Here is a 13,864-nt window from a genome sequence, read left to right on the forward strand (position 1 = left end):
AACCATTTAAATCCCAACAGAACATTAATCACTAACAGGGGTCCGTTCATCCGAGATCAAATGACAAATCCAAGATGACATCATCGTGCTAATCATGATCTGACTAATTAGGTTCTTCGAACACACCTGCTGTTTATGATTAGTATCACTGTATTGAGTTATCTGAGATAATTGCGCGTTCATGCGCTGGTTTAAAAGGGGATATGTATCGATAGTAGAAACATTGATCAGCAACGCTGCTATTGGCTGCTCACTCGTGGTCAAAGAGCGCGCACAATTTTTTTTTTCTTTTTTTTTTTTGGTTTCTCTGCAGCAGAGCAAGAGCTACACTTATTAGCCTACAGTCAAGGCCGCATTAATGCACAGGCTTACCTGGGCTGAAGCCCAGGGGCCTCCCAAGTTCAGGGGCCTCCCAAGTTCAGAGGCCTCCCATGTTCAGGTTCATGATGAGCTGAAAAGGTCATATTGTTTTTTAACTTGTCAGGTTTTCTGTCAATCACTCTAATCGCACGTTACATGTCTGCTGATTGAGTGACCCACGTGGCCCCATAAGCCCTGTTCACACAGCCAGCGATTTTGTCGCTGTATGTCGCTACACAGCAAAAAGTCCAGTGTTAAATTAACTCTCTTGGGAGTTTATATGGCTCCAGAGTCAGTGTTAAAATATGAGTGTTAAATTAACACTCAAGAGTGTTAAATGTAATGAGCTCATTAAGTGATTCATTGAGTGATAATTGACCAATATTGAAGACACCTGATGTTAGCGAGCAGAATCACCTAAGGAGAAAATCAAATTTTTTAAGACACCGTTATGGTGATGAGTGTTTGTTTTAGTTGGGCTCTTGACCCTTGACGCATTAACTTCAAATTTTGTTTGGCTGTTGTATCTGAGTTATAACTCTCAGATGAACAAAGAGAAAAGGTGATCAGGTGGTGTTGGTTATGATTTGATAATCATAATTTGACCTGAATATCAAATCTCATTTAGAGAGTCAGATTTACCTTGTTGATTACAGCAGCCTGTGATTTAACAGCAAATGATTTTTATCATTATCAATATAATCCAAAATATTTCTTAAAAATTGTTCTGATAAAAAAAAATACATAGAAAATTACTTTATTTAGACACACTGACATCAATAATCAGCCTGTGAATCTCAACAATGGTGACAATAATAAAGCATGTTGCAGTGCATTCTGAGTGCCACCAATCAAAACTCATTCATGGCTCCCATCATGCATTGCGGTATGAATAAATTATGATCTGAATTGTCTTACTAATTTCCTTTCCCTAAATGAATATTCTGTTTGTCACCATAGTTGAGATCAATACACTGATTCTTGATGTCTGTGTGTGCCTAAAATAAAGATTTTGTTTTATCAGAACAGCTTTTAAGAAATCCTTAAAACTAGGTAGAAAAAAAGATCTTATGCTGTAGAATCACAGTGATGCTGTAATCAACACTATACATTTAAGTCAGAGATTACACTCTAAATGAGATCAGTGATTCAGGTGAAATTATGATTATGTCAAAACATAACCAATAAAACCTGATCAACTTTCTCTTTGTTCATCTGGCAGTTATAACTCAGATACAACAGCCAAAGATAATCTAATGTTTACAGTTTATGGGTCAAGAGCCCAACTAAAGCAAACACTGATCTCCATAACGGTGTCTAAAAAAATTAGATTTTCTCCTTTGGTGATTCTGCTTGTTATCATCAGGTGTCTTCAATAATGCTCAATCATCACTCAATTAATCACTTAATGAGCTCATTAAGTTTAACACTCTTGAGTGTTAATTTAACACTCATATTTTAACACTGACTCTGGAGCCATATAAACTCCCAGGAGAGTTAATTTAACACTGGACTTTTTGCTGTGTACAAATTAAACTCACTCATACTGTCATAAATTACTAAAACATCATCCGAATTTGACAAATAATAAATTTTCTTGTCCCTAATAGTCAACATAATGCAGGGGAAACTGTACAATGAACTGCAGCAGTGCTAAACTTGCATCATAAAACTACAACACTCGAACTATAAATGTATGAATTAAACTCACTGAGACTGTCGACAGTTTCTTTTCCATGCATCATTTTATTATATCCATGTTTGTGGTTAGTTACAGTCAAATCATATAAAACAGTGAAATCGCCCTCGAACTCTTCTGTCTTGCCTGCACTGCACTCGAGACGGTGACGGGAGCTGAGCTCCACTGATTAGCAGGTGTGAGCTTATGGACCCGTTGCTATGACAGCAAGTCCAGGATGAGCTTGAAGAATCAGACAATCTAAGATCATGCCAAATCATCAACAATCAAATCTAGCTAACTGAGTTAGCAAAGTACGAAGAACTGACCCCAGATCTCTCAAGATCTCAGCAGAAGGTTTAACAGCATTTCATGCCTCACTTATTACTAACAGTTTGACTTTATTTCTGTCAGACATCTGCAGAAGTTCTTATTGAGAATTAACAGAGGTTAAGATGTTGATGATTTACTGAAAATAATAACGATTACAGTCACCATTATGGTGATCAGTGTTTGCTTTAGTTAGGCTCTTGACTCTTTAGCATTAGTTTATTTCTGACTGTTGTAACCATAGATATCATATAAAGGCTAGATGTCTTAAGGCGGAGTCACTTCCGGCATCAACGGCGGCCATCTTAGGACAGGGCTCTGTGAATTAAGGTGAGTGAGCAGCACGCACACAAATCCTCTTATCTCGCTGAAATCTGGACGGATTTACAAACGGTTTGGTTTCTTACAAACGTTATTAACGTGGCTATAATTCTGAATGCTTAAACATTTTGAACATAATTATTCATATGTATGCGGTATAATAGCTACATCTCTAACGTTTATAACAAACCAAGCCGTTTGAAAATCGGTAGAAAATTTAGCAAGTTATGGTTATTTAAAAGTACATGCACCATGTTATGAGTGAGCGAGCACCCTGTCGTAAGATGGCCGCCGTGTGCGGATGTCGAGCTCCATTGGCCAGCAGCGCGGACGAGACATCTAGCCTTTATATGATATCTATGGTTGTAACTGTGTGTTTATATGAGTTACCATACTATAAAGCTCATCCATGGTTCCTAGCATGCATTGCAGCATGAAGCATGCCACCATTGTTGAAATTCACACGCTGATTCTCGATGTCTGTCTGTCTAAACATGGCAGTATTAAAAATATTTTGATAAAATTAATATGTGTTAATAAAGGTATCTTATTATAGCATCACAGTGTTTATAATACAATTTTTAAATGCATTTAATGATCTAATACACTTTTGATCAGTGATAAATCTTGGGATGAGATCTGTGGCTTAGGATGTTTCATGATGATTATGAAATACCACTCAAATTTAAGTTCTCCACGTTTTCTAAGTATACTCATCTAATTACATTTTACAGTGTAAATATTGTAAATATATTTTTCAATAAAGTGGCAATTCCTTAAGTATTATTCAATATAGTGTAATATATAACACAATATGTTCCGTAAGGATGGGTCTCTATCTATCTATCTATCTATCTATCTATCTATCTATCTATCTATCTATCTATCTATCTATCTATCTATCTATCTATCTATCTGCTGTTTATTTATTTTCACGTTACGAGTGTGCTACTCCTATGCTTTGATGTTCTCTATTGACCTTCTGATTGTGTGACAGAAGGTCACCAGACAGTCTACTTCAAACAGAAGGCTACTCCAGCTTTAAATGATATGAGACTGTGGAATAACATAGATAAGAGCGGTGCGTTTGTAGTACACATGCAGTAATTATAGTTGACCTGGTGCCTCATGGGTTAAATTGTCTCTCTTTCTTTTTGCTGTCTATACAAGAAAGTAAAACAATATCTTAACAATAACAACCACAGGTGAGAATCAATTCAAGCTTTGCCAAAATCTACTAATATAAAACTTTTTGACAGCTAAACATCAAGATTACACTCTGGAAAATAGATTAGCTCCAAAATAACACTGATATGAATACATGGTTAGTTCGGTCAAAAATGTTAAATTTGTAATCTGTAACCTGCATGACTTTCCATCTTCACAAAAGGAGAGCTCATGTGCGTAGCAGACTGTTTAGGTGTCTCTTTTCCATTCAGTAAATCTTAGTCACTCTCCACATTTTCTAATACAGATTTTTATTATTAATACTAAGATAGCTAGATAGCTAGCTAGCTAGTTCTGCTTACTTAAACTTTAAATTTCTTAACTTTAAAGTTTTTATGTAACTGATTACCTAAATTTTTTTGAGTTTTGCCAATTTATTCGTGTTTATAGATAGACAGATAGATAGATTGATAGATATTATAGATAGATGCTTTTTTGTCATATGTTTTTATGTACCAGTTTAAACTAAATGTATTCTGTTTCACTTTGTAGCACAGCAGTAGCACAGGTCAGATTCTACCTCACTTTAGCCCCGTGCCACCAGTCTTCGTTCTCATTAATCTACTTCTTTGTGGTGAGGAGGGCACTGCACACCTTGTCGGAAACACCCACATTAAGCTCTAAATAAACCAAAACATCCTGCTTTTCGCAGCACTCCAGAGGCCCTGAACGAAGCATGTGGCCCACCATCAGCGCTCTGAGCTGGGGCAGGTCGCGTCTCCTTCCCTTTCATTCATCTCTCAGTCTTTCCTCAGGCACCTGGCATCTGTTTGTATATTGTGTGGTTCACGGCTGTTCTCTGCTAATTTTTTTTTTTCCATTCCAATGACTTCCTGTTCCCCGTGATGTCATAATGGAGGAAAGCCTGTCTTTAAGTGGAGGATGCAAACACCCATTTCCTGTCGTGTGCCAGACCCACTGTAATGGTCAATGCGAGACTTTAATTGTGGCCCTGCAAAGGAAATGTTCCAAATCTGGGACATTAGATAAAGAACATATATCATGATATTTTAATGGCTGTTCAGAATTTATGGGTGAAATAATAGCCTGGCGGTCAACACTTCGGCACATCACAGGCGAGCTGAGTTTGAGTACTTTCCAATCCCCTCTCTCTCCTACATCGTTTCTTGTCAACTCTATACTGTGCTAAGCAAACAAAGCAAAAAATATATATATAAATAAATAAATAAATAAATAATAGTAGCAAAATGTTTGGCCTCTTTCCTGAAATGTATGTGCATCTCTTTGGTTTTAGAAGTGTTAAAAGGGATGATTCAACCAAAAATGAAAATTATCTCCTGATTTATACACCCTCAAGCCATCCAAGGTGTACATGACTTTCTTCTTTCAGATGAACACAATCGGAGATATATTTAAAATTATCCTGGCTCTTCCAAGCTTTATAATGGTAATAAATGGGGGGCAAGATTTTGAAGCCCCCCACAAAAATGCATCTATCCATCATAAAAAAATAATCCAGTTAATAAAGGCCATCTGGAGCGAAGCGGTGGATATAGCACTAATAATAGTATAGTTTGACTAACTTAAAGGGATGGTTCGGAGTAAAATCAACCTAGGGTCCTTTGCACCATGACCTAGAGCCAAACACCCCCCCAGAAGCCTTTTTTCCCTTGGCTGAACATTATTAAAGTTAGAGCTTATTTAGAGATATCAGCCGGATGGCTTAGTGCAGGCGATAATGGATCCTAGGATGTATCTCGTAAATTACCCAACTAATAATGCCTGGAATGGTACCAAACTTCTACAGTTGTACAAATAGGTTCTGTACTCATAAAACGAGGCATTGGAAAGTTTGTAAGTACACCAGGAGTTTATTTAAATAACACTTGCCTGACGGCTCATGCTACTGCTAACCCGGACGTCGACGTCACTTCAGTGGTTTGGGAAAAGCACGTAAAAGTCCTGACAGAAAGCGATGTAAGGATGTAGTGTAACGACGCCCAGTTCCAGGAATGCACTAATATTTTGTTGGTAGTACCAGTCTGCAACAATTATTAGTTAACACTAAGTTGTTAACACTTCGGAAAAAATTATAATTCGCGAACATCGGGCTTGAGTGGAACCTTCCGCGCTCCCCTGACCGTTCATGGCTGGATGATTGGTTCCTGAGGTCGGACCGCAGCACACAGGAAGTGCATGAGGAGCTCACACAGTCGTGGAAGGCACCTTTCACTGCCAGGGCACACTTCACAAGCTCTTCCACTCTCTACCCTTGATGGTGGAGAGGCCGGGGGTACACTGAGGTTCGTCCCAGGCCCCATCCAGAGCTTGTAAAAATACATTTATATAGCGCTTTTCTGGGTACTCAAAGTGCTTTATATGGAGGGGGGAATCACCTCAACCACCACCGATGTGCAGCATCCACCTGGATGATGCGACGGCAGCCATATTGCTCCAGAACGCCCACCACACACCAGCTTATTGGTGGAGAGGAGACAGAGTGATGAAGCCAATCAGTATATGGGGATTATTAGGAGGCCATGATGGACAGAGACCAATGGGGAAATTTGGCCAGGATGCCGGGGTTAAACCTCTACTCTTTTTTGAAGGACATCCTGGGATTTTTTATGACCACAGAGAGTCAGGACCTCAGTTTAAGGTCTCATCCGAAGTTTACTTTGTCCATGATGACGAGGGATTACAGTGCTGCTGGACAGGACAGGACTTTTCCCAGCAATTCTTGGCAGAAAAGAAGCAGACAGAGGCAATTAAACATTTTTGGTCTTTCCTGGACTGAAGCAGAGGTTCTACTCTTCAACACAATAGTGACCCACAAAACTCAGACAACAGAAACCCTTTAAATCCCAACAGAACATTAAACACTAACAGATCTCTCAAGATCTTAGTAGAGGAGGAATAAACAACAAGAACAGCATTACCAGCTTCACTAATTACTAACAGTTTGACTTTATTTCTGTCATACGCCTACAAAAGTTCTTATTGAAAATTAACAGAGGTTTAGATGTTGAAGATGTATATAATAATGTTTGTAGTGTTAGGGGATTTACAGTTAAAGATTAATTAAGACCTGGAGTCAAGAGTGCTGTCAATTGAAGACAAGAGTCGGAATTATAAGAAATTAAAGAAACTTTTTACTGAAGATAGTTTGCAGTTTCATCAGGCAGAAGTCAGCTTCAAGACTCACAAGGAGTTTGTAGGCCGCCCCGCTTACAGATACAAAGATCACACCAATGTCTAAGCTATGTCCTTGCCTCAGGTTGAATGATTATCATTGGCTAAGAAAATATATAAACATAGTCATTTTCCACACACATACAGACAGACTGAAGCATATCTCCATCGATTATGCAGCTGACACTCAGACCCTGAAGTTAGGCACGTCGTGACCTCCCAGGTCGCAGATTTGGCTTGCTGGGCGTCAGCATGTCCAGAACAAGAAGTCAGTCAATTGCCAATAATGCAGTTGTTCCTTAACCTGTAACCAAGAAGACTAACACACACACAGCTTCTTCAAGGTTGGATTTGGCCAGGCTATAATTATAAACAGGAGAGTCTTCTCAAAACATCAAGATAATAGGTTCTTTCTCTCAAGGAGAGGACTCTTTAATAAACCACAGTTCTCAAGAAAAGGACACTTTAGTTAACGCAGTAAAGTAGTAAAGCAGTAAATTTCTGGAAGCCGGGCTAAATGAGCAAGCACTGTTAATGCATTCATGGCATGTGGCCAGACCCTCAGTCACCTCTCAGATACCAAATACAGACATTAGAGAATACATGAAAAGAACATTTCAGAAATCACACTGGTAACTTCTATAACAAAGTAAAATCTCATAAGCCTAGAGAAGTCATTCAACTCATGTGATATTTAGAAGGAAAAATATTGATTAATACCTTGATTATAATCACTCGTTAGATATTTGAAGCATCAGTGGATTACAGAATCCACCCCTTCAGTAGTTACCATTATGGAGATCAGTGTTTGCTTTAGTTGGGCACTAAATTAAGAAAAGAAAAAAAAAGTTGTGAGAAATTCTGTGGATTATCTATTTGGTATTTATTTCTTTATTCATTGACTGATTGATGATGTCATAATCATCACTAATTGTGTTGAGTCACAGATCTCATTCCAAGGTTTATCACAAAAGTCTGTTACATCAATCAATGCATTTACGGTTCTCAACAACAGTGACATGCTGCAATGCATGCTGGGAACCATGGATGAGATTCATATATGGTAGCTCCCAGAAAGGGTTTCTGTTGTCTGAGTTTTGTGGGTCACCATTGTGCTGAAGAGTAGAACCTGCTTCAGTCCAGCAGAAGACCTAGAAACACTATAGGCCTAATATGCTGCATGTTTTAACAGGCAGAAATATAGTTAAATATAGTGCAGTTATGTCTGTTTGAAATGGACATTAAATTGATGTTTTTTTTTTTATCTATTCAGTTAAGTTTCAGTTTAATAAAAAGCAATAAATGCACTGTCTATCATTGTCCTGACTCTCTTTAGTTTGTTTTCATATTAGAAACGTCATATAAAACGTCCTTGAGAAATGTAAGGCAATAGTTTTCCACGTTTTCTAAGTACACTCAACTAATTACATTTTACAGTGTAAATATATTTTCCAAAATTTGAAAAGCGCCAATTCCCTAAGTATAATTCAATATATTATAATATATAACACAATTTATTAAAGCAATATATTATTTAATATATTTTATATCATATAATATATTGATTATAAATATATGGAAATGTATTTTATTTCTGTAAGGGATGCCACTGTAAGAAATTATATTGTTTAGTACTGTAATTGTTTTGATGTCACCATATTGGTGATTAGTGTTTCATTAGCTTGTTCATTCTTTTACTGTCTATGGTTGGAACACACACAACCTCAAACGAGCCTTACAACAACAAAACTTTCTTTTAGATTTATTTCAACAATACCTATACAACACAGATTTCGCACTTAGTGTGTTTTGGATTCACATTTAACGTAAAAAACACGCCTTTTGGTTGGAACCATTGGTTCGAGCCTCACGTTTCACAACAACAACAAAACGCACACGAGTGAATTGATACAGGAAATGACGTACCAGGAAATACACTGGTGAGACAAAAGTTCTCGCGCGAGACTGTAGTAATTCTTCCCTCACATATGGCGAACAACAACAACAAGCAGCTTGCACTCCAAGTTATCTGTGCGCTGATTTGCAGCGAAAAAGAAAAAAAGAAAAACAACAGACGAATATGGAGGAGAGAATGTTTAAAGAGACGCGAGCAGCACGTATTGTCCGTTCCGCAGAGAGTGTTGGAGGTAAACAAATAACTATAATAAAAGCAGTTAACTTTAACTGCTTGCTTGCTGGTGTGGCGTGTGCTTATTCTGATAGAAGCATTATTTAGTCAAACGCCTTCTGATATGAATGATATGTTATTGTATTGCTAGTCGAGCGAGGAGCCCGGCTGCCGCGAGCTGTTGCGGATGACGGAGGAGGAGTTCGAGCTCCTGCTGGGGAGCGTCGGGGTCCTCATCACCAAACAACACACTAAAATGAGACGGGCAATATCCGCGAGAGATCGCCTGTCTGTGACCTTGCGCTATTTGGCTTCAGGTGAGTCTGCCTGGGCAGTATTAATAATAACGCTGAATTCATTGAACGTAGCTGTTGTTTATTTTAAGGGTTATTTTTGTTGTGCAGGAGAAACATTCAGTTCCCTCAGTTTACAGTACAAGATTGGGGCCAGCACTATTTCACAGATCGTTATGGAGACCTGTGCTGCTCTGCACCAGGTCATGAAAAAAGACTACCTGAAGGTAAACTCTGATTTCCATTTACTCAGCACAATCCTAAACATCTGCAGTAGTAACATTAATCATAACTAAACGTATTGCATATTAACTTAAAAGGACATGATAGTATCTTGTGTGACCATGCGATGTGAAGTCATGGGACCCAGATCCTATGTTGAGAGAATAAAGTTTCATATGTAAACCTGTACGGTTATAGCAACCTGGGATTACCAGAAATGGGGATTAATAATAAAAATAAAAAAATTTAAGAATGACATAAAGAAAGTGCAGCATTAAAGGGGACATTTCCAAAGTTAGTGTGATTCTTTAGGGTCTTCATGAGTAGAGGTCGACCGATTGGCTGACCTATTAATCGGGCCGATATGTTTTAATTAATCGGTATCGGCCAATTGTGCTGCAGATTAATAGGCAGGCGCATCTGCGAGCAGCTAAGGTTTGTTGTGGAACATGTGGTTACCAAAACCTGGAAACGAGCCCAGCGGCTAAATTATTATAGTAGCCTGTGGTGTATAGATAAGCTCCGACTTTATCAATTCTGTTTCTGTACCAGATCATTTCTCTCCCTCTGAGCAGCTTTAGCTAGGTTTATACTCGCCGCACAGCAAAAATGACGTCATTGCGGTGTGGGTGGTTGTGCGCGTTGGATGCGCAAGACACCATTTTGCTTGGCGGTGTGCACGGCTTTTTTTGTGACAGATGCACGACTTCGAGCCGAATCTGGCCGAGCACATAGGTCTCACTGCACCGGCACCCAGTTTGTGCGTCTTAAATTAGTTGCTTACATTTACAAAATGAGTCTATAGCAGACATAAGCCATTTTAATAAAAATAAAGGTCCATGTTTTATAAAATGTCCACGAAACTTTTACAAAATATTTAAGAGATCCTTAATTTAGTTGTACAGCCGACATACATGTTTTTATATCCACATATTTTGTTCTAATGTCACAAGTAATAATCTCAGGGTTTACTAGATTTTACACAATTCTTTTTGTAGTGTGGTATTGGTGGTGATGTACTAAAATAAACATTGTCACGTGTGGACCTTTCTTCTTCTCACCCTTGATTCCTGATGGTTAAGAGGACAATTACTTGAGTCCTTTCACAGAATAGTACAACGGCGAGCGCGTCGAGTATAAACGCCTCGTCCGTTTGGGGAGGTGCGCGCGCAGTCCTCAGAGACTCGTGCTGGCGTACCAGGCGAAAGTATAAACAAGGCTTTAGCCAGTCTCAGTTCTACAGGTTGAGGGTGCTAAGCACATCAAGTATAGTGATATCACTAACCCGGGAGGAAGCTTGTGTAGTCCCTACCAGCCGTTTGTTGTAGTCCTTAAAAAGCAATTTCTTTAAAAGAAAATCTCTCCCTTTGCTTTGAACTTTGAGCGTCATAACTTTGCAGATGTTGTTTATGCTCAAACAGCAGCATTACATGCTAACTAAAGTGAAATCATAACCCAGACAGCACATGACTGCGAGCCGGATCCGTCTTCAAACTGGCAAATTCACTGCTCTAAAACGGATCCGGCCCGGGCCCGGTTTCAGTGGGCGGGAACAACAGTCGCAAAACAGATTCGGGCCGTATCCGTGGAAGAAGACTCTGTGTATGTCTCGGAGGTGGTCTTATTCAAATAGCTAGCTATCTGCGTAGAAACTGGCTGCAAATTGAAGCCGCTAGCTGGATGACACAGTTTCAGACTCAGACAGCTCAAACTGGCTGCGTGTTTTCTTTTCAGCTCTTCTGAGCTGGCAGACACCTAACTAAATGCAAAAAAAGCACTTAAATGTTACATTGAGAGAGAGAGAGAGAGAGAGAGAGAGAGGAAAGAGGAGGTAAAGGAGGAGAGCCCCAATAAAGGGACCCAGAGAGACAGAGCAACAGTTTCAATCTTCTTTTATCCTTTCCTGACCATGTGACTAAAACCCAATTGTGAGACCTTCAAACTGATCAATCAGATAATTACAACGTCCTCCACCGTATTAAAGGTGTGACAATTCATCGACCCCCAAAACATCTAGGCTTACAGGCCTAGATCACTATCAGCCCATCTGTGCCTTTAGGAACTTGTGGTCCTTGTGGTCCTTGTGGTCCTTGTGGTCCTTGTGGTCCTTGTGGTAGAAAAAGGGAAAAAAGGTGGAAAACAGTAAAGCAAATGTCTTGGTTCATTTCAAATATCTTGGATTATTTTCAATCCTACAGATGTCCCCTTTAAGGCATGGCTGTATTATATTACATTGCTCATGCAATGTATAGACATTCTCGAAACACATTGAGTGTTAAATTCCCATTAAGTGAATGCCTACAGAAATAGTCATATACAGTAAAACCAAAGCTTTACTGGCATGATAGTCAGACATTTATTTACAATATAAACAAAACATATACAGGGAATATTTGCGTATTGAAAAATAGTACAGAGCGTTAATTGGGTAAAGAAGAACATGAATTGAAGGGGAAACTAAAATATAACAATGATTAGCCTATATTATACAGAAATACCCAAAAAATATTCTTTTAAGGTATGTAATAATTAGTAATAATTTGAACTTTATTATGCTGTCACGACCACAAGGTATTTATACATTGTGCTATACATATTTTATATACTTTTTACATATTTATGTATATACAAATATCATAAATACCTCATAATACAAATATCAGAATAAGTGTACAAAATGAACTTAATGAAGTTCTGTTCTATTCTTCTGTTCTATTGCTAGACACCATCAACAGAGGCAGAATGGCGGACGATAGCTCAAGACTTTGAGTCGAAATGGCAGTTTCCACATTGCCTAGGTGCGCTTGGTGGGAAACGGATCTATTTACAGCCTCCAGCAAAAAGTGTGAGCGTTGAGCATAATTACAAGGGCAGATTCTCTGTGACGATCATGGCTGCGGTAGATGCAAATTACAAGTTCATCTATGCCAGCGTGGGAACCCAGGCCAGTGTCTCTGATGCCGGACTGTTCGCTCACTCGGACTTGTGCAAAGCCATGGATCAGGGTTTGCTGAACTTTCCTCCACCTGAACCCTTGCCCAACAGTGACGTAAAGATGCCGTACATGTTTGTGGGTGATGAGGCATATCCTTTAAGGCCTGATCTCATGACGCCGTATCCATGCAAGCAGACGGACCGCAGTCAACAGGTACTGAACTGTCGTCTATCAAGGGCACGTAGAGCGCCAGAAAACGCTTTCGGCATTCTTGCCAACAGGTTAAGGGTTTTCAGGAACACCATATATTTGGAGCCAGACAAGGTGGTTAAGATAACCATGGCCTCGCTATGCATCCATAACTTCCTCCGCGAGCGCAGGTCTGAGGCGTACACACCTCCAGGCTTTGCGGATTGGGAGAATGAGGACCACAGCTTAGTTGAGGGAACCTGGAGGAAGCAAGGAAGTGGGTCTTTCCAGCCGGCGGAGCAAAGAGGGGAAAGCGATGCATCAGATACGGCGAAAATCCAACGAAACCTTCTGTGTGACTATTTTGTCTCGCCTGCAGGCTGTGTTCCTTGGCAGGAGGAGCACATTTAGTATTGTAAGGATGTCGGAATAGTATTTTTGTAGTGGAGAACACTGTGGATTTTATGCTTTGGCATTATTGTGTTTCTGTTATTGATTTTAGACCTTTGGTACAGAATGTCTTGTGTATATATAGTATATCTTCAGACCATAGAAGTTGCGTACACTTATGTAAATATATATGTAAATATATGAATATGTAAATGAGCTTTGTTTCAAACATTTATTACAAAAAAGTACTGGAAACAACAGTATAAAATTTTGCTTTATTGTACAGATTCACAACATAACAAGTAGGCTATTATTTAACACTCAAGGTCAACATTTGATTTGATGTCTTTTACAACAGTGAAATAAATATAATCTTGAGATCATGATGTTCCTTTTTATTCTGGATATATTGCTGTTAAGTGTATCCCAAATTCAGATGCTACCTTAAGGTTTCCAAAGGTAGTGAATGCATCAGGTGTTGTGTCTGCCTCAACGTTTGCTGTCGTTGGCTTCCAAATAACACAAAATAAAATATTTTGAAGGTTTTATGTAGGTAACCATACAGTTGATGGACCCCATAGTATTTTTGTCCTGCAATGGGGTACTAGTGCTGCTTTTACATTTTTCTTGTTTTTTAA

At 38.9% G+C, this 13,864-nt stretch overlaps 1 protein-coding gene across 1 annotated transcript; it reads left to right on the forward strand.

Annotated features, from left to right (window-relative positions):
- The first annotated feature begins 8,982 nt into the window (after positions 1–8,982).
- Positions 8,983–13,608, forward strand: LOC311305579 (uncharacterized protein). Its single transcript, XM_084433382.1, has 4 exons — positions 8,983–9,216; positions 9,349–9,514; positions 9,602–9,717; positions 12,435–13,608. The coding sequence occupies exons 1-4, from the start codon at positions 9,058–9,060 to the stop codon at positions 13,245–13,247; spliced, it is 1,254 nt and encodes a 417-aa protein (XP_084289508.1). The 5' UTR covers positions 8,983–9,057; the 3' UTR covers positions 13,248–13,608.
- The last annotated feature ends 256 nt before the right edge of the window (positions 13,609–13,864 follow it).

The sequence above is a fragment of the Rutilus rutilus genome, assembly GCF_951802725.1.
Source record: "Rutilus rutilus genome assembly, chromosome: 15".
In the NCBI taxonomy this organism is placed as follows: Eukaryota; Metazoa; Chordata; class Actinopteri; order Cypriniformes; family Leuciscidae; genus Rutilus; species Rutilus rutilus.

Coding starts and splice junctions, on each gene's coding strand:
- LOC311305579 (XM_084433382.1), top strand. CDS start 9,058: ATGGCGAACAACAACAACAAGCAGCTTGCACTCCAAGTTATCTGTGCG. Junction 9,217..9,348: donor TTCCGCAGAGAGTGTTGGAG/GTAAACAAATAA, acceptor TTGTATTGCTAG/TCGAGCGAGGAGCCCGGCTG. Junction 9,515..9,601: donor CTTGCGCTATTTGGCTTCAG/GTGAGTCTGCCT, acceptor TTTGTTGTGCAG/GAGAAACATTCAGTTCCCTC.